The following is an 18,963-nucleotide window of genomic DNA, read 5'->3' on the forward strand; positions in this document are numbered from 1 at the left end:
TAGATCATCGATAAGATAAATACAAACCTTCTATATCGAGTGTTAAATCGAAAATAAGAATCACGCTGAAGATCTTATTTCTCTTTGTTTCATCTTTGTCTTTTTTATTTATATTTTTTATATTTAATTGAACACGTATAATTTTATTCGTGTGATTCTATTAGTTAAAATTCGACATACATATTTTTTTAAATGTACAATTAAAATTTCCACCTATGTATTCTTACATTTATTGTTTATGATTGCATATTTTATTATCCTATTTTAGAATCATATTAATAATCAAAAAGATAAACTTAAAATAGACACAATTCTAAAAGTCATCTTATTTCTAAAATTCAACTTTTAAATCATTGTAAATTTTATTGTCACGATCGAGCGCTTACCAGATTTTAAACTCCATTTTATTTAATTATTCATTATCTTCATAAAAAATGTTGCTGCAAAACCTTATCTCTTCTTTTGACTGACGTTTTCAGTTATTATGGCAAATAACAATAAATAAATATTTAAGAAAAGACGATAAATATCCAACAGTGCGATTTTGGAGGAAACCTTCTTTTATTATCACAAAAGATCGAAGAATTTTTTATTTTCACCACGTATATTTTCACTATAAATCCATCTATCTTTCCCGGTTTCGGACTAAATATTCGAAATAGAATATGTACGTATAATTTTAATACAATGTAGGTGGTAGCGCAATTCTATATTACAAATTGCGCGAGCTAGAGATGCATGAAAATAATAATTATAATAATTATAATTATAACAATGATAATAATATTTACGTGTAATGAATGAGCATGCAGTTATGAAATAAAAGCTGCATATATCGATTGGACAGAAGAACAACAACAAAATACTTGATTGATATGGAGAAATTTTGATTTACTGTCATTATATCAATGATATCAGTTTTAAGATGTTTGTAATGTCATTGTATAAGGTTTTCTTTAATATGTTATGTTATTAAATGTTATATTCAATTATATTATATTATTATTAAATATATATTCAATTTTATTTGTCAGCAAAACATAATTTATAAAATAATTTTGATTAAAGCCAACAACTGAATTAAATTATATATAGATTATTATACTTTAATTTTATTATAATATTTAAGATTATTATAATATAAATTACGCATTTTATAAAAATGGTACTTTTGATATTTGTATCAATCGATTTTGTCGATAAATTCTAATGTAACGAGTATCGTTAATGAAACGTCATCTACAATACTCGAGCGTGATAATTACAACGCTCTAATTATTCAGTCAATATATCAAATAATCATTTAATGGACATGATTGAATTTAAGAGATTTTCAACATAATATTATATTTATAACTTAATAGTTAAATTTTATCTAATACTTGTATACTTTTATACGAAAGAAAACAATCTTCATATTGAGATGCAAGAGCATTCATTAAATGGATATTTTATTCTTAAAAAATTAATATAGAAAAAATACATTATGATAAATATATATTATAGCAAAAATTACAATATAATTTTATAATCGTAAAATATACTAACATATAAAGAATAACTTTTATTTAATAATATTATATATGTATATATTTTGAGAAATAATATTTTTGATGCACAAATAAATGTAAAATTATTAACAATATAAATCATAAAATATAAAACAATAAAAATGCATAATTTATAATTTTCTAATAAATAATCTTAATGTTGTTATATCCAATTTTTTAATTAATATTATAAAAGAGTATACACTTTTAATGTAACTTGTACTGTAATATTTTCTTCTTATATGAAATTTTTAAGAATCGTACATATTCTATAATAATTGTACATGAATATTTTTAATGTCTTATAATAATTTTATAAATTTGTAAAATATATTTTTTCTTCTTCCTTTTTATTACAGTACATTTATCTAAAAATCCACGATAAAAATCGGTTATAGTAAACGAATTAGAGATTAATAAATAATTAAGAAATAGCATAAGACAGTTGTTTAAGATATGCAATTGATTCATTATACGTGACATATATCCTGCATATATTTGCGATTATATCATGAATCTAGAGCAAGTTAATTGCGATTATACAACAACTTTAATATAATTAACCTTGCTTCTATTTCATTTTTGCGCTGCAAAGCAAGATGCAGAAAAAATTTACATGTAACGATCCGCTAAAACAGATTACACGAGAATTATACGAGTCAGCGTAACTAATCTGGCATGAAAAGCGAAGATTATGACGTCCAAAGATTGATACGACATAAATTAATATGAAAGCTATTTGTAAGGGCGAACCGCACATGCATTCCATCCATCCCAGAAATTACTATGTTGCATGAATGCATTCTTGTTTATATATATATCTGATTGCGCGAGATATAATATTAATTGTGTTATTCTGTTAGTCCACCACTTATTTTTGCAAACATCAAGATGTATTTTTACGACGTAACCGCGACTCATTATTCAGACATGATTTTTCTTGCGTAAAAACTTTTCTCGAAGAAAACGCAAACAAAATATATAAGAGCAGTATTTTTGAATTTATCCGCTATGTTTTTACATCAGCATTGGACGTTCTCTTCCCTTTTTAATCTCATTAAATGTATAGAAAAATAATTCGATAAATAACTTTATCACATTATTTTCTGCAAAATATTGCATGTAAATAACGTATGATTAGACATTTAAATTATGTTTGCATCGTGTAAACGAACGAGACTCGGAGATATCTGCGATGGTTCAAGAGTTTAATATTTTCGCTTGATATGATAACACCTACATGTGAATATATGGCAGGTCGATTTTTTTAACATACGATATTCTCCCATGCTGTATCGAACGATATCTGTACTAGTCGATATCGATACGAATATCAATTGCAGCCGGAAAAGAAAAGAAAAAACTAGATGCTATCCGATCGCTTAATTAAACCGAGAGAACCTGCGTCAATCTAGCCTCTTATATTATTTTTCCTTTAATCGCCCACTACCAAACAGGCAAATCGTGGAAACGATTAAAATGACGATTAAATGCCAACCGATGCATAGTTTTTAATACGATGAATACCGCCGAATATTTGCTTATTAGCGAAACGCCGCGGGCAGCGCCCTTTTAATTAACGTATTGTGCGTGCGATTTAAAATTAGCTAATACGTCGTTAATAGGTCAAATGGATTCTGTTTTTTTTTCGCGTTATTACATATTACACCGATATAATCAACCACACGTATTGCCAATCAATTTTGGGATTAGTGTTCAGCTAATAACAAGTGACCCATAATCATATCTCACTTTACTTTCATGACTATATTTTTCTAGTCGCGAAAAATTTTTCCTTGGCCAACAATGATAGCAGCGTTTTTTCGAGCATGTCTCCTTGATGAAATCAATCATCTCGTTGAGGTGATAATTAGATTACCGATTGGTAATATTAATTTTTCACGTCGCATTGTCGTTTTCATATCGCGCAGATCTTACTTAACGAATCTTACGCGCAAATGCATCGTCATCGTTGTGATCAAGTCTCGTTTTAGCATGACAATGCTATTCTCCTTCTGTTCTCTCTCTGAAATTCTCTTTTCGGAATCCTGACGTGCCGTACGCGATCATGGTAGGATACACCCGGTTGCGCAGATGGGTTACCTTTGCATTACCGCTGTTTTTATTTACGTATCAAAGTGGACGATGCAGGAACTGTGACCGGATGAAATTTTAGTGAAGTGCGTGCGTGAAAAAAAAATGCGAGTGAATCGATCGAACGACTTTCTTTGACAAAATTAATTGCGCGTGAAATAATTTACATGAAATCCTCAAGAGGAAAATTTTAATTCGATTTTTCATTCTAGTAAAAATCTCTTATCGTTATAATGTGTTTCAAATTTTAATATTCAAATTTTAATTTTTATTATCTTTTTTTTTGCTATTAAGTCTAAAGACAAAATTTATATTGTCAGTTGACATTGTATTTTGTAAAACGTACTTTACGAATAAATATCATTTCAATATGACAAGCAGATTAGATTCTATTTTTAATAAAATTTTATCTAGCTTTTATATATCTCCTGCAAAATGAAAATTTATATCCCGCCATGTCATGGAAAATGACTTGTACAAGATAATGAGAAATTAACAATAAGGGATTTCCAGGTAATAACGCCTACGTTAAGTGCAAAAGATAACGAAGAGCTTCGTTCGACAATCATGAGAGAACGCAATACGAGTGAATTGTACTTGTCGTAATTGTTGCGCTTGCTGTTTATTAACGTTTAGACATTCGCGTGAGAATCAAAACACGTCTTCATTAATTTAAATACAATTAAATTCTTTTTCTACAGCTGCTATGTTTTCGTGTTTGTTAAAAATATAGTCTCTTTCTATTATAATTTTATTAATAATATAATATAATATAATATAATACACAATATTATATATAATATAATATAATATAATACACGCATATGCTTGTACTCACTGCTTGTACTCACTGCTTATATTTTCTCAACAGGAAATGTTATATATCATGAATAGTGAGAAAAAAATTAATGATTATTTGAATGTATTAATTATAAATTTGTAAAATAAATACAATATATTTTTCTTTTATTTAGATTTATAAAACTAGCCTAATTTACATTTCACTTTTAATCGGAATACAACTTGCAAAATGTTTTACTTGTGACATCTTGACTACAACAAATTTTAATATCTTCATCTGTGATTTGACACGCTTTCTTGCACACTTATAGTTAGGAATTAAATAATATTTTTCATTTCTTCGCGTAGTCATTTCTTTTTTCATAATCAATTTTTTTTACACAAAGCTAGAATTAACATCGCAATGTTCGCGAAAGTGATACTCAAGAAACAGCGTGATTCATTCTCCAGTCAATGTCCAACCTCTCGTCTTGACAGAAACAATGATTCATTTCTTGAATTGCATAATTTCACCTAGTGCACTAAATGTCCTTTTCTTCAAAAGCCTTTCTGGCGTAATTTTAAGTACAAAAGCTTGTCATTTACTTTGTCGCTTACGTCACTCTCTCTGCAGCACTTATCTCCCTTTCTTTTATTTACCCTGCACTGCAGAATGCATGTAAAAAAATCTCGGACAAACAAATGACATATTATATGCATTGACATACAAAATCTATTTACCTTAGAATATTTATACTGGGAGAACTATTAGTTTTTTTTATCTCTAACATGTATTTATCTTTATTTAAATTGAATGTATACATCTAAGATACTTACATGTCATCTTTTTTCTATCAAAACAGAGAGAACATGCATCTTCACGATTTGAAGTGAGTATAAAGCATCATTCTAAGGATTAAAATTTCTCATTTACATGAATTTAACGCACGCGAAACGAATCGGAAATCTGGCGCATTATGTAAATGACTCTCATTAAGTCGGATGTTTGGATAACAGCGATCGTTATTGTACCCTGAACGACGATAATACAATCAAGTAACCTCGTTATAGTGAAACTATATAAGCGATCGGTTCCCATACAGTGTTTCTATCCCACCGCCAATTAAATCGCGAGCGACAATTAACGTTGTAACAATTAAATGCGTCGCATTCCTAGCGACACATTTTCGCACCCACTTTCTCTCTTCCTTCTCCCTTCCCCTCCTTCTCTCCTTCATTTCCTCTTTTTTTTATACTCCATTCGATTATCACGCTGATTGGAACTTCACTGAGCATCGTTCCGTAACTGATCGCTGTGCACCATCGCGTATGCGTCGGCGAGTACCGCTATGTTCGACGCGAGGTACACAAGGACCACTCTCCTGTGTTCCTCGCAGTTAGATGAGTCAGTCGGTCAGTCGGTGAATATACTGTTCGCGTAATTTTAGATTGCCTTCGGCGGATTCCCCGATACGTCCGAGCGATCGCGAACGAACTAAACGGTTAAAACCGCGACTCGCATCCTGATATGACAGAGATGCTCCAGATGGGCCCGACTTAGCTAATCGATTTCTGAGGGATATTCGGATGTGGTAGAAAATAATTTACTCTTTACATCTCTTCGCGCCGGACACGAAGTGAAGAAATTCGCAAACACCCGAGGAAGAAAATTGCTTGTGGAAATCGACGAGTATCGTCGATTTTATTCGCGCGATTTTTGTCGCGTAATTCGGTCAAACGTGCGCCGCGATAAGATAAATTCGTTTCTGAAAAGAGGAACGTTAAAATTTAATAAGTTCTCTTTAAGAGTGCTCTCTGAATTTTAACTCCTGCTTGATAAAAATATTAAAAATATGTAGCAAATAATAGCATGAATGGAGGAGGAGTAAGAAGATCCTAAAAGATCTCTTTTTAAATTATTTTATGTGAACTGCAAATATTTTCTTAAGGTATCAGACTTTACGTTTCCAGTCAATTATAAGGAAGCTTGTTCGCGTTATGTAGACGATTTAAACTTAAACATTATCTCGCGCGTTTTGAAATTTAAATCATACGTCCGTACGTCATTTTCTTATATTACTTACAAATTGCAAATTTATTCTTCACGTCATGCGCGATTGCATTAATATTATGCGAGGATGATTAGCAGATGATAACGACAATTCATAACGAGCATTATTCTTGCTTATATAATTATAACGTGCGCATTATGCTAGAAAAATAAATAGCCGTGAGTTCTAATTGTACGTATCACTCGTCGGTTGCAATTTACGTACTTTTAACATAAGCGCAAAAATAGTCGCGTAACCTGTTGCATCTCAACCTCTTCATCTTGAGCTTACAAAGATTTATCTGCGTCCAGATTTCGTCGTAAATTAATGCATCACAGATACAGATGTTATTATGTGTATGAGTTTTATTTCAAGAACTATAAAATGTTTTGCTCGCTAAATAGTTGCGAGTTTAAAAAAATATTTTTGTCTTAATAATTTCAAAAATTAAGAACAAATCTTTATGTAATTTATAAAAATATCATAGTTGGAAACAAATTGATTTGAAATTTGTTTGGATATTCAGACACGTTACATGATTACGTTTGATTGATCTTGACATTAATCCGTAAATCATACTTTAATATCGTTAAAGTGTGCCATAAGAACACGAGTCGTGTCGCGGCACATTACACTTCGTGTCCCGAGCGTGATCGTATGTAAATGTCAACATCGTAGCGTCGATTTCACGCATCTAGTATTCCGAAACAAGATCCGAAATGCATCTCGCTTTAAATTCGAGCGAGTTGCTGGAAAAAGTCACGGCTAACGAATTTAGAGCGCAGAAGAATTAAAGATCGCGCGGTCAACGGAAGGACAGACTCTAACGATCTCTCTCACTCTCTTTCTCTTCTCCTTCTTCGACGAGGAAGCCGACGAAAGTGTAACAGCGCAGATTTCCTAGACCAAGACTGGATGGTAGTGCGACTATAGGACTCGGCAAAGACGCAGTCCCTCGAGTCGAGCACTCAGCCACACTCTCGATGGACGCTCTCGAGGTCACGGAGTTAAACCAAGTGTACCCAAGATCGCGGTGTGTATCTAAGGATGTCGGCGAAAGGTGGAAGGAAAGGTCGCGTGGAGGGAAACGATGCTGCCGTGTCTGATAAGAAACAGTTAGTACTTTGTCAGTCTCTCGTTGCCGAAGTGAATCTTTGCTGTATGAGAAACTTGGAAGTAAATCGTGCTGTTATCTCAAAGTCCCTAAACAAAGTTTTTAGTGTCTACGAAGAGGAGCACTTTTGAATTTCGAAAGGTATTGTTCGCGATCGGAAATCGAAGGAAAAATGATCGAATCTGCGCGATAATAAAGCGTGCTTGGACGAAAGCTCGGGATTATCCGGCGCGATTTGTTCATAAAATAGCACCGTAACGTAATAACGCGGACGCGTAAATCCTGTGAACTTTCATGGAAGCTTTCTTTCGAGGCGCTACGTTGATTTATGCCCTAAGCTAGGGACGCGTGTAGATATGTGAGCCGCAAAAGCCGCGGTCCACGTTATTAAATTCCAGCGAATTGAATGCAACACGCGGGAAAAAGGACACTCCTCGTATCGTACGGGAGTATTCGTCCAAGACTTTGCTCGGATGACAATGATCGTCTACGTGGCCTTTTTCAGTTTAGTTTTCACTCTACGCGGACATTTGAGGGAAGAAGACGTCGCTGGTGAAAGGGCAACATCGTGGCCGCGTTAATTGATCTATCGCGATACGCGCTTTCTCGGATTGCCCCGGTGATTACATCACTGCGAAGAGCGAATTAGCGTTAATCAACGGACGTGGTAATGAACCGCCAACCGGTGGCGATAGAAGCCGTGTAACAAGACGCCTTGTGACCCGCTGCAGTTTTCCCGATGCGGCGACACGTGAGGAGTAGTGCTTCCACGCCGGATGAACCAAGGGCGATACGCAGGTGACACGAAGGGCGTCCGAATCAAACCCGGATCCGCTCTCGCCATCGGGTGGAAAACGTGCCCCATGTTCCGCGAAAGATTCGATGTCGCACGTGGCCGCGATCCGCCGCGGATGGATCGATCGTCTCGTCGATGCGGAAAAATCCTATGCGTTCTCCTTCTATCCAGAATGTTGCTCGTCCTCGATGCCAGAGGTGAGCATTACTGATGTCAACGGGGGATTCACCTTTTCACCCTTTTTCGAATTATTTTTGGGTGCTACAAGAATCGTCTCAGATAGAAAGGGAGAAGCCTTACTCGGGATTCAATTCTCTATTTGTCCAAATTATTTTTTAAAAGACACAATAGATAGAAAGTTTAGAAGAAAATTTTTATATTATAATTTCAAAACTACATTGATTGACAAATAATTGAAAACTACACTGATTGAAAGATTATATAAAAAGAAAGCGAAATGACATGAAAGCGGTTTATTTTATACTTGATTATCTTATAAGCGATTTATAATTGAAGATGAAATTTCATTTATCAATTTATATGTCATGTAAAAACACAAGAAATACTTGAAGAAGTAAAATGCATGCAAATGAGAATAAATGTACATATAAAAATACATGACGCATATAATAATTATAATTATAAAATCCTTTGTTGAGATGTATAAATCGTAAAATGAGATTTAAAATAATATGTTAAAGAAAAATCGCGACTGACATTACGCAAGAAATATAGAATCAACAAGTTTGCATTACGTTATTATATCTCCGTTACGATGCATAACAAACACATTACAATTCAGTATTAAATTCTGAAATTACATGGAATCAATAATTTATTTTATTAAATCAATAGTACTGTACAACTATAACATGTAATATAACTCCATATAGATATTTAAAATCATATATATCGAATATTAATATAGTATCATACTATTCAAAGGATAAAGGTATTTATGTATCAAACATATTTTTGTTCCCATATTGTTTGTCTTTTTTACATTTTATTAATGATTGCGCTTATAACGCAAATCTCAAAGTCATAAATAAAAAATTCAATATATAAAAAGCAAAATTATATAAATAATATTGCAAGTAGACATAAATTTTATTTAATTGTATATGAAAAAAATATTACTAATTATAAAAGTTTTATTAATTTTCTTTCGCATTTTTCTTAATTTTCGATATTTTCGCAAATATGCTATTTCTATTGTTAATCATCAATGTAAAATACACAATATGCGTGGGAGACATACACAATTATCTCCTTCTTTTAGTGTGAAAAATTTACACATCATTTTCTCGCTTTTTATTAATATAGTAGACATTAGCCATTGCTCTAATCATGTACTGGTGAAATTATTTTATCATAATAAAATTAGCAATAGATTGCATAGTTCTCTTAGAAAAATACGTACACAATTGCATATCAGATCTAAAAAGCAAGTTTCATTTCTAATTAAGTTGATTCACACACGACAATGAGACGCCCATTCAGGTCAAGCGACCTAAAGAGATAACTTTGTTCGCGACGGAGGAAAATAATGCAGGCATAATTAATTTAATGTTTAATGAGACCTCAAAAATTACCATACACAGCAATTTGAATAATGAGTGGGATCCTTTTCGCATTACTTTCTCCTTTTAAAATTATTTCTCTTCTATCTTATATCGTATTATATTGAAAATTCGAGCTTTGCACGTGTCTCGCAAGTTAAATTCGTCTCTTCGTAATGTTTGTTTCTTATATTTATTTTTGGACAGTTTATTTTCATGTGACATTTTATAATATTGCCATATTTTCCATTAATTGAATTTATTTTGGAAAATTCCATATTTACGATAGAATCTCGTTTGAAGCTTGACTTCTATGCTGACTTTATTCGCCTTCGCGTACTTCCAACGGAGGAAATCGACGTATTAAATTTTTACGTGGCTGTGCCATGGAAACCGCGAGCAAAAAGGAATTGTGTTACGTGGATTACAGAGACTATCGCGTCAGACTAATTAACGTTGCGAAGCATTATGACGCCAGTCGTTGATTGTTACCATGGAGCTGTTAAAAAGCCGTGATTCGATCGCGTCGTTTCATTTCGCGATCTCAATTTACTTATCGTTGAGCAGTTCCAACCGCAAGAAAAGAAAGAGAGAGAGAGAGAGAGAGAGAGAGAGAGAGAGAGAGAGAAATATGATGACGATAAAACGGTGTATAATCTCGCGAGACGCGTCGACTGTAACAAGTGTGTACAGTTACAATAATTCGTTACAGTAACTACACTACTACAATGTTTCTGTAGGAACGTGGCTCGCTAATTGTCTCTTTAATTATCTAACTGATCTGTTACCATTATAATTTCATCGCGTTATTGCAACAATTTTAAAAATCTGCGATTATTGATATTAGGATTTTTAAGTAAATAGTCTTGGTTATTAATAAATTTAAAATTTCTTTACTGTTTTTATATAAGATAAATTTGTTCTCACACTTGTCTTATATAAAAAAGGATAAAGAGATTTTTTTTTATTAATATTTGCATTAATAATTTCGCTTAATAATTTTCTCCTCATACTATATAATATTATTGCAATGTCTGTAATAATTTGTATCTAGCTGCCCATTATCTTTCTCTTTCACGATTACTGAGTCTTTTGCGTAAAAGACGAAAAGAATAACCATATTTTATTACAATAGATATTACTACAAATTCTAGCGAAAGACTGCAAATAGTAATTTGTACAATTACGTCATGAGATTAAAAATTAAGAATTCATAGACATTACCGCACACTTTTATGTGTTTAGATTTACTTTATTTTTATATGTAAAATCATATTTTAATATCCACAAATATTACATCAAAACATATAAAAAATGTCACAAATGTCAGAATATATGAATCTTTTCCGTAAAATTCTGCGAAGATAAATATAATTTTCAAATGTTTCTAGCAAAAATTCTTCGATATTAGAGACTACATATACGTTCCGCACTGTATACGCGAAAACATATTTTCTTCTTATGCTCAAAGTATCCATGCATCGTGAACCGAAACGCTCCGGTTGCATTTTCCGAAATAACAGGATTGATGAATTATTAGTTTAAATATTGAATTAAATTGTTTCAAATTAGAATTAGACAATAGACGAAACAAAGAAACGATCATATATGGAAAATAAGTCGTTCGGATGAAATTGTTTACGTTATGTTGACGAAAGAAATGTTCACTTGTAAAAAAGAGAGTTCGTTGAGAATTCGTTGACCATTTCCATCCTTGATATAATTTAATTCGGTAATTATGCAGATATACGAAGCCACTTCCGATTTCAATCGTTTTCACATATATTGTCAAGATCAACATTCTGAGTAATGTTATAAAAATTTTAGCCCGCGCTCGTTGTTTCTTAATAAGTTATAGAAAAAAGTTTTATTAATTTCACAAATGTATGTGTATGCGCGCGCGGGGGGGGGGGGGTACAAGGAGGGCCGAAGGCCCCCCTCCCACAACTACCCCGCCGGTAGGGACCGCATTACGAAAAGTTCAATCAGCATATATCCATTGTAATTAAACACTTCGCAATGCGGTCTCTATCGGCGGGGTGGTTGCGGGAGAGGGACTCCCCGAAGGCCTCCCCCTTACATCCCCCGCGCGCGCGCGTGTGTGTACCTTTTTCGAAATAATGGCAACTATGTATCCTAAATGAAAATATAAATGATTCTACGACGTAAAAATATAAATGATTCTACGACGTAAAATTGTGTTCTATTCATTAAACTTTTTGGTTAATAACTTATTAAGAAACAACGAGCGCGGCCTAAAATTTTTATAACATTACTCAGAATGTTGATCTTGACAACATATGTGAAATCGGAAGTGGCTCCGTATATATGCATAATTACCTTTAATTACCTTTAAGTATGTGATAACACCCATGTATAGAGAAATATTTATGTACATGTGTACGTGTGTAACAATTTTTATAATTTCAATTAACTACATCAGAGAAGAACACAATATATATTGATACATTTTTATAATTACTCTTATTCTGATAATATCAAAAATAATTAAACTTCAGTATCGTGTATACATATATAACATTCTTGTTTCTTAATAAATATCATAAAGATTGAATAATTATCTAATGATTTTTAATTTTTTTAATTTATATGTATAAAGCACTTTCTTCAAATTATATATTTATAAGGAAATTACAATATCTTTTGTATAACTTTTTTATTCACAAATACGAGGATAAGTCGTGTAAAAGTTTGTTCTCTCGTAATATAAACAACGCATTTTTAAATGTATGTCAATGAGCAAATATATAATACAAAGATATAATATTTCTGACAGAAAGATGTATATTTTCCCAAAAACATAAAGATAGAGCCAACATTACATACTTTAGAAAGAGAAAAAAAATTGTGACATAATTTTCTTTCCTTATTTGTACAGATCAAAAAAACGCAACTGCTTTTTGTCATTATACATGTGATATTATCTTTACATCCTTTTATTCTATCGATATTATTCTCTAAAACTATTTAATTTTTTATTTATTATTGTTTTTTATAACAAGCCATCCTATTGACTTGCTTACTTTCTGATAAAAAATAAATCATATAAATATTGAATAAAAAATAAAATTCAATACAAAATTATAAATTATAATTTCGATAAATGTGTATATATGTACAGCTTGAAAAAAGTGATATTTCAAAAAAAAAAAAGTACCATAAACTATTAAGATTTAATTATTTTCAGTGTTATCAGAATAACTTGTATATGAAATTGATTGCATAAATGTATTCAATATATGATGAAATAGCTATTGAATGTTAAATAACTTATACGATAAGATAATTGAAAAAAAAAAAAATGGAGCCATATACATAATTTTTATCGCGAGAAGAATTTAAGGTTATCGGTTTCTTAATTATATACAAAATGTGTTCACTTTTTTTCTTCGAATGTATGCAATACATTAAAAATAATCTCGAAACACGCAATAAAATTACACAATAAAATTTGTGCGAGAGATATATTCTACATGTATCTCGTCGAACTGGTAGAAAAAATAATCTAAAAAATGAAAACGAAAAATGCTCCCGTAACATTTCGTTTTATACGATCGTTCGACAAAATATTGGATGCGCCGCAATTTTCTCGGCATTTATAGAAGATTATCGCTTTTTTCTCCAAATATATTGCAATATATTAAAAATAATCTCGAAACGTAATGAAATTTGCGCGAGAAATATATTCTACACGTATCTCATCGAACTGGTAGAAAGAATAATCTAAAAAGTGAAAACGGAAAATGCTCTCGACATTTCGTTACGCGATCGTTCGACAGAAAGTTGGATGTACCGCAATTTTCTCGGCATTTATAGAAGATTGTCGAGAAAACCGTTGAAAGAAGATCAGAAGTAGGATAAATGAGAGTAGTTTTACGCTAAGCGGGTCTAGCTCAAGGCGAAATACGATTTCCGACGTTTAGGAAAACCATCGTACAAAACACATTTTTACGCATTAAATACTTAACGGCTCGAAAAAAAACAAGCACTTTCGAATTCACATCACGCTGGAATTGACATTGTTAGCACATTCTCTGTTTTTATCTCTAGAAAAATATACATCGCACGTAATCTTTATATAAAAATATTTATCATAGTAATCAATTGATCAACAGTTTTTAATCGATAGGTAATTATTAGCGATTAATAATTAATTCGTTACACTTTCTCGTTCGACTATAAAATGCTCCGAATAAATAAATGAAATAAAAGTAACATAGACTAAATAAAATAACATAATCTAACTAGAACTAGGATAACTGTATATTATTTTATTACTACGATTATAACTGTACATGGCAAATAGATGTGCTCTCTCGTTGTGTGCGATTCTATGCGATCGCTATGTATTTAGTTTATCGGCGGTTACGGCAATTGCAGGTAACGGTACGCCAGATGTTTACAAGATACTCGGAGGTGCGCGAACGCGCCAAGAGGATTACGATTATTCGTATATGAATGATGATATAAAGGATGCAGAAAATCAAGGAGACAACCTTTACATTGGTCATAGCGGTGACCCCTGGAGCACTCCCTCGACCCGCGACAAGGATATCTACGTCCACGTGTCGTCGCAGATGGATACCGCGTTGAATAATACGAGAGCTCGATCTATCGCGTAAGTGTATCGAGGCAATCAGTGCATAACTGAAAATTCTCCTCACGAAATAACAAACTGATACGAAGATTGCGCGATTTTAGGACGAGTGAGAAAACGACGGGCCATGCAAGATTCAAGAGAGGAGTGATACATCTCTATAACATGGTGGTATGCGCCACGGGGTGTAATCCTTTAGCTTACAAGGGATACGGTTGTTACTGCGGATTTTTAGGATCCGGTTATGTCATCGATGGCATCGATCAGTAATGTTATTTATCTATATATGGAAAAAAATACAAATACATAAATCTAAAAATAAAATACTTCAGATGCTGCAAGATGCACGATTGGTGCTACGATGCCACAGAATGTCCAATGTTCTCGGAATACTTTGTACCATATTATTGGAGGTGTTATCACGGTTACAAACCGGTTTGCGGTATGTTTATTGATTATCATTTCATCTTTCCGCATTCAGTGCATCTTGTTTCTCTTACGAAAGATTAAAATATCTTTGATACAACCTTTTTTAAACTCAACCAACTTGATAAATTTGTTTTCGATGCGTATAATGTAATAATGTGACGCGATAAGATAAAACAGTTCGCGCGTTAAATCTTTGTTGCAGCGGTTGAACATGGAAGCTGGGGAGGATCGGGATCTTGCGCTCAACGTTTGTGCGAATGCGATCGCTCGTTAGCCGAGTGTCTGAAAAAATACCCTTGTCCTACCACCAAAGCAGTATGTACCTCGTCAGCCTGGAGACTCGTGCAGAATCTTTTCATGATTATATAATTTTTTTTTTTTTTGGAAATATCTTGGTCGAAAGGCGAATCATACGGTTAAAAAATACGATAAACTCATTTTGCGTAATTTGCGTAAGGTTTAACTTTCGAGATAAAAAATGTTTCACATGCAACTTTTATTATTTATATATGCATGATAAAAAACTAATCACATCAAAGGCAATAAACTTCAATATCCAAAACGAATATTGATTATTTCCAAAAAAAATTGCGTCTTTACTTGAGTCTTTAATGCGCTTAAAGATAAAAAGGTCATATTACATCAATAATGGTTATCATAATATTGCAATGTTTATTTTATCATTATATCATAATGTATATATCATTATACATATGACATACCGTCAAAGAAATAAGTATGTATAATTATAAAAAAATTATGTGATATATTCTATATTAGCAAAATCGATTTATTTTCGCGCATGTGTTGCTTTAATTTAAAAATTACTTACATTGAACATTAATTCAACAATTCCGTTTCTTGTCATTTACAATGTATTTACACCTCCAGTCAAATGTACCATTCTGTTTTTGTATCTCTTGGAAATGTCTTGCTCTATCTGTAATTAAGTACAATATAAAAAGTAACTTCATCTCCGAAAAGTACAGTATTGCGAGACAACAAAGATACATACCTCTGTTTGCAACTCTTTAGTTCTTTGTATAACAAGTTTTAATAGTGGACGCAATTTATCGATTTGGTTCTGCGCATCTTCTTGCTTTTGTCGCATGGATTTTTGTTGGGTTACCATTCTATCAATCAGGTTTAATTTTTGCTTTAAAGTGGCTGTCACTACATCCACATACCTGTGATGAAAATATGAACATTATATATCTATAAGAATTTTATTTTTGTATACAATTATAAACATACCTTGAATAATGTTTGATATTATGCAAATGCTGTACATTGCTATGTAATATCTCTGAAAGGACAATTTGAACATTGTCCAGCATATTCTGAGTGGTCTCTGTGGTGGAAAGTTGCAGAATAGGCGAAGCATTTTGCATCTGACTAAAACTCAGGAGGTTGTTTCTGTCATCGCCTTTAAACTCGTATAAACGTAATTTCAAAAATGCCTCTAACTGTAAAAATATTTAATTTACTTAAAATGTAATGATCAATCTTATATGTATGGCATATTTATATACAATACCTCAAACAGTTGATTGATAAATTCCGATCTCGTTACTGGATTGTCCAATATCGTGTATGCGTCAGATCCTGTAGCTACACCACCTTCGTGACCCGCTGTTTCTACAACTATACCCGATTCCTCCAGAGAGATATTGTAGTCTATTTCCGTCGCAGCAGGTTGTTCTACATCTTCATCTCCCCAATCAATATCGCCTCCTGCATCCAAATTAACTTCTTCGCCGAAATCAATTTCTTGATTTAGATCTAAGTTGCCAAAATCAATAGTCTGTTGAAAATGTTTTTCTTTTTAATAATGCGATCAGGGAGAATTTTTACTCGTCATTGAAAAAGACAAAAATATTCATACATTGCTGTCAATATTTACACTAGCTCTTTCATTACTTTCATCTTCATCAGCTTTAATATTTAAAGGTGGTTCAATTATCGACGCTGGTGCTTCTCCGTAAGTATATTCAAATGTTGTTGTGTCTCCTTTCTCTATAAAAATATGTTTATATCTATACTTTTGAAATAATATTAATATTTTCTATTTTCATTCTTGAAATAATGATTTTGTAACATACCGATTACATATTTAATTATAGATACACAATTACTGTCATACTGCTGGCCGAAAGTAAACTCTACAAATGCACTATAAAATTCGACAACTTTGTTTAAACTCGTTGTCTTTTCTGCTACTCTCTGGTAAATTTCTGGCAGTTCTTTGACTTTTTCCATCAGTTCATGTCTAACTGTGCTGTAGCCAGTTATACCTAATTGTTTGCACAATGTATTATATTCTGTATGTGCAATATTTTCTGACTTTTTATACTCTGCCTCCTTCTTTTCGAAATCCTGCAAATACAATTTTGTATACAATATTTATACAATGATAATAAATAAATACTATAACATTACAAATAAATCAACGTATTTACAATCAGAGATTGTTCTAATTTTTGTATCTGTTTCTTAATACTGGGGACCTCATAATTGACATTTCTTATGAGCATTTGTGCAGCTTCAGCAAGATATATATTATCTCTTTCATACAATCGTAAAATCTCTTGCCAATCTTTCATTCTTTGCGAACCATAACGACCAAATAAATTTTTTGTGTCTGCTTCCGTTTCCTTCAAAATTTCTACAATTTTGACACAATAAAAATAATTTATATCTGTAAAAAGATACGAAGATTAAACAATCTACAACCATATGCTTGTAGAAGATTAAAAGATGAATTAAGATAAATTAATAAAAATTACAAGCGCCAAATAACAATGATGCAATGCCATCATGGGCAGGCATATTCTGTATTGCATTATTAATTTTTTCCCTGATGGTCCAGACATTTGTATGCCAGTCTTTTTTGCAATGCCTTCGGTTAATCAACCAGTCCAATAACTTGCCAGTATTAATGTCAATTGGAATATCTTGTTCCTAAATAATTAATTATATATAAATATTACTTTCAAGATAAATTAGCAGGTAATACAATTAAAATATTAAAACAACTATAAATTGTTAATCTAACAAGATGTTTACTTCGAGACTGACACGTGTGTATGTATATGCATATATGATACCTTTTATACTTAAAATTTATGCTATTTTTACAACAAATTCATTATTTTCGAATAATACAACACTGTTTACCTGCATATTGCTAAATCTAATGAGCTTCTTTTTTTAGGAAATCGTAAATCTGTCATCAATTGGAATTATAACAGAGGTTATAACAGCTGTTTTTCTCTTGCCGTCATATGACAACAGTGACGCACTCGATTGTCTGCAGCACCGGCTGTCCCCTTGACAAAAATGATACGTAATAAAAGAAACTTTAGACACAGTAATATAAATTATATTTAATTAGGTAATATAAAATTAGAAGAATCCACACAGCCTTCAAAATACAAAAATCAAGATAAATTTTTTTTTCGTAAAAAGGAAATAGAAGCTATGAAAAAATCATTGAAAATCGAAGCTAATTTAAATAATATTTAAAGTAATAGAAATAATCAAATATTTATCATTGCTATATATTTTGATTATAATTTTAATTGTGATTTTGTAGCAAAATTTTCATGATTTTTGTAACCAACAATAAATAGTTTATTGACGATTTGAGAATGTGTAATATATCGATGATACACAAATTTATTAATTTTTTACAAAAATTGTTTATATATAAATTAAGTATCCTGTAAACCATTCGATAGAATTGTAAGAATGATTCTTAATTAAATATTATAATAAGTTGTAACGAATAGATAATATATATGAAAATTTTTAGAGAACTTACTTAAAAAATATGGGGGGATTGTTGATGATCTCATTTGCCCTATTTTTTACACTAGTGAACGCGTTTATCAAATACATACGCAGCAGAAAAAAAAGACACCTGCCACACCTGTCACGTATGAAAAAAGAACGTCATTGCAGTTGTTC

The 18,963-nt window shown here is 31.9% G+C and overlaps 2 protein-coding genes across 4 annotated transcripts in view; one reads left to right on the forward strand and one right to left on the reverse strand.

The window, feature by feature from the left end:
- The window catches only part of LOC105251324 (basic phospholipase A2 homolog 1), an 84,156-nt gene extending 68,522 nt beyond the window's left edge, over window positions 1-15,634 (forward strand). Inside the window, exons 1-6 of one of the 3 annotated variants that reach the window (XM_025407518.1) lie at window positions 6,955-7,730; window positions 8,095-8,582; window positions 14,349-14,586; window positions 14,670-14,831; window positions 14,898-15,007; window positions 15,197-15,634. In XM_025407518.1, the coding sequence (XP_025263303.1) occupies window positions 8,366-8,582; window positions 14,349-14,586; window positions 14,670-14,831; window positions 14,898-15,007; window positions 15,197-15,363 (894 nt within the window). In that variant the 5' untranslated portion in view covers window positions 6,955-7,730; window positions 8,095-8,365 and the 3' untranslated portion in view covers window positions 15,364-15,634. Of the gene's footprint in view, window positions 1-6,954; window positions 7,731-8,094; window positions 8,583-14,348; window positions 14,587-14,669; window positions 14,832-14,897; window positions 15,008-15,196 lie in introns of those variants that run through there. The other 2 variants (XM_025410594.1, XM_025413770.1) reach the window with 2 other exon arrangements.
- A 105-nt stretch (window positions 15,635-15,739) lies between these two features.
- LOC105251330 (CDK5 regulatory subunit-associated protein 3) lies at window positions 15,740-18,369 on the reverse strand. The gene is made up of 9 exons (XM_011258049.3): window positions 18,172-18,369; window positions 17,781-17,955; window positions 17,454-17,692; window positions 17,097-17,370; window positions 16,880-17,010; window positions 16,532-16,798; window positions 16,249-16,460; window positions 16,010-16,181; window positions 15,740-15,934 (listed from the first exon to the last, which is right to left on the reverse strand). The coding sequence occupies exons 1-9, from the start codon at window positions 18,175-18,177 to the stop codon at window positions 15,863-15,865; spliced, it is 1,548 nt and encodes a 515-aa protein (XP_011256351.1). The 5' UTR covers window positions 18,178-18,369; the 3' UTR covers window positions 15,740-15,862.
- Window positions 18,370-18,963: the final 594 nt, after the last annotated feature.

Source organism: Camponotus floridanus, unplaced genomic scaffold, assembly GCF_003227725.1.
Source record: "Camponotus floridanus strain SB8 unplaced genomic scaffold, Cflo_v7.5 scaffold1, whole genome shotgun sequence".
Taxonomy (NCBI): Eukaryota; Metazoa; Arthropoda; class Insecta; order Hymenoptera; family Formicidae; genus Camponotus; species Camponotus floridanus.

Coding starts and splice junctions, on each gene's coding strand:
- LOC105251330 (XM_011258049.3), bottom strand. Junction 17,011..17,096: donor TATAATTAAATATGTAATCG/GTATGTTACAAA, acceptor ATATTTTTATAG/AGAAAGGAGACACAACAACA. Junction 15,935..16,009: donor CTAAAGAGTTGCAAACAGAG/GTATGTATCTTT, acceptor ACTTAATTACAG/ATAGAGCAAGACATTTCCAA.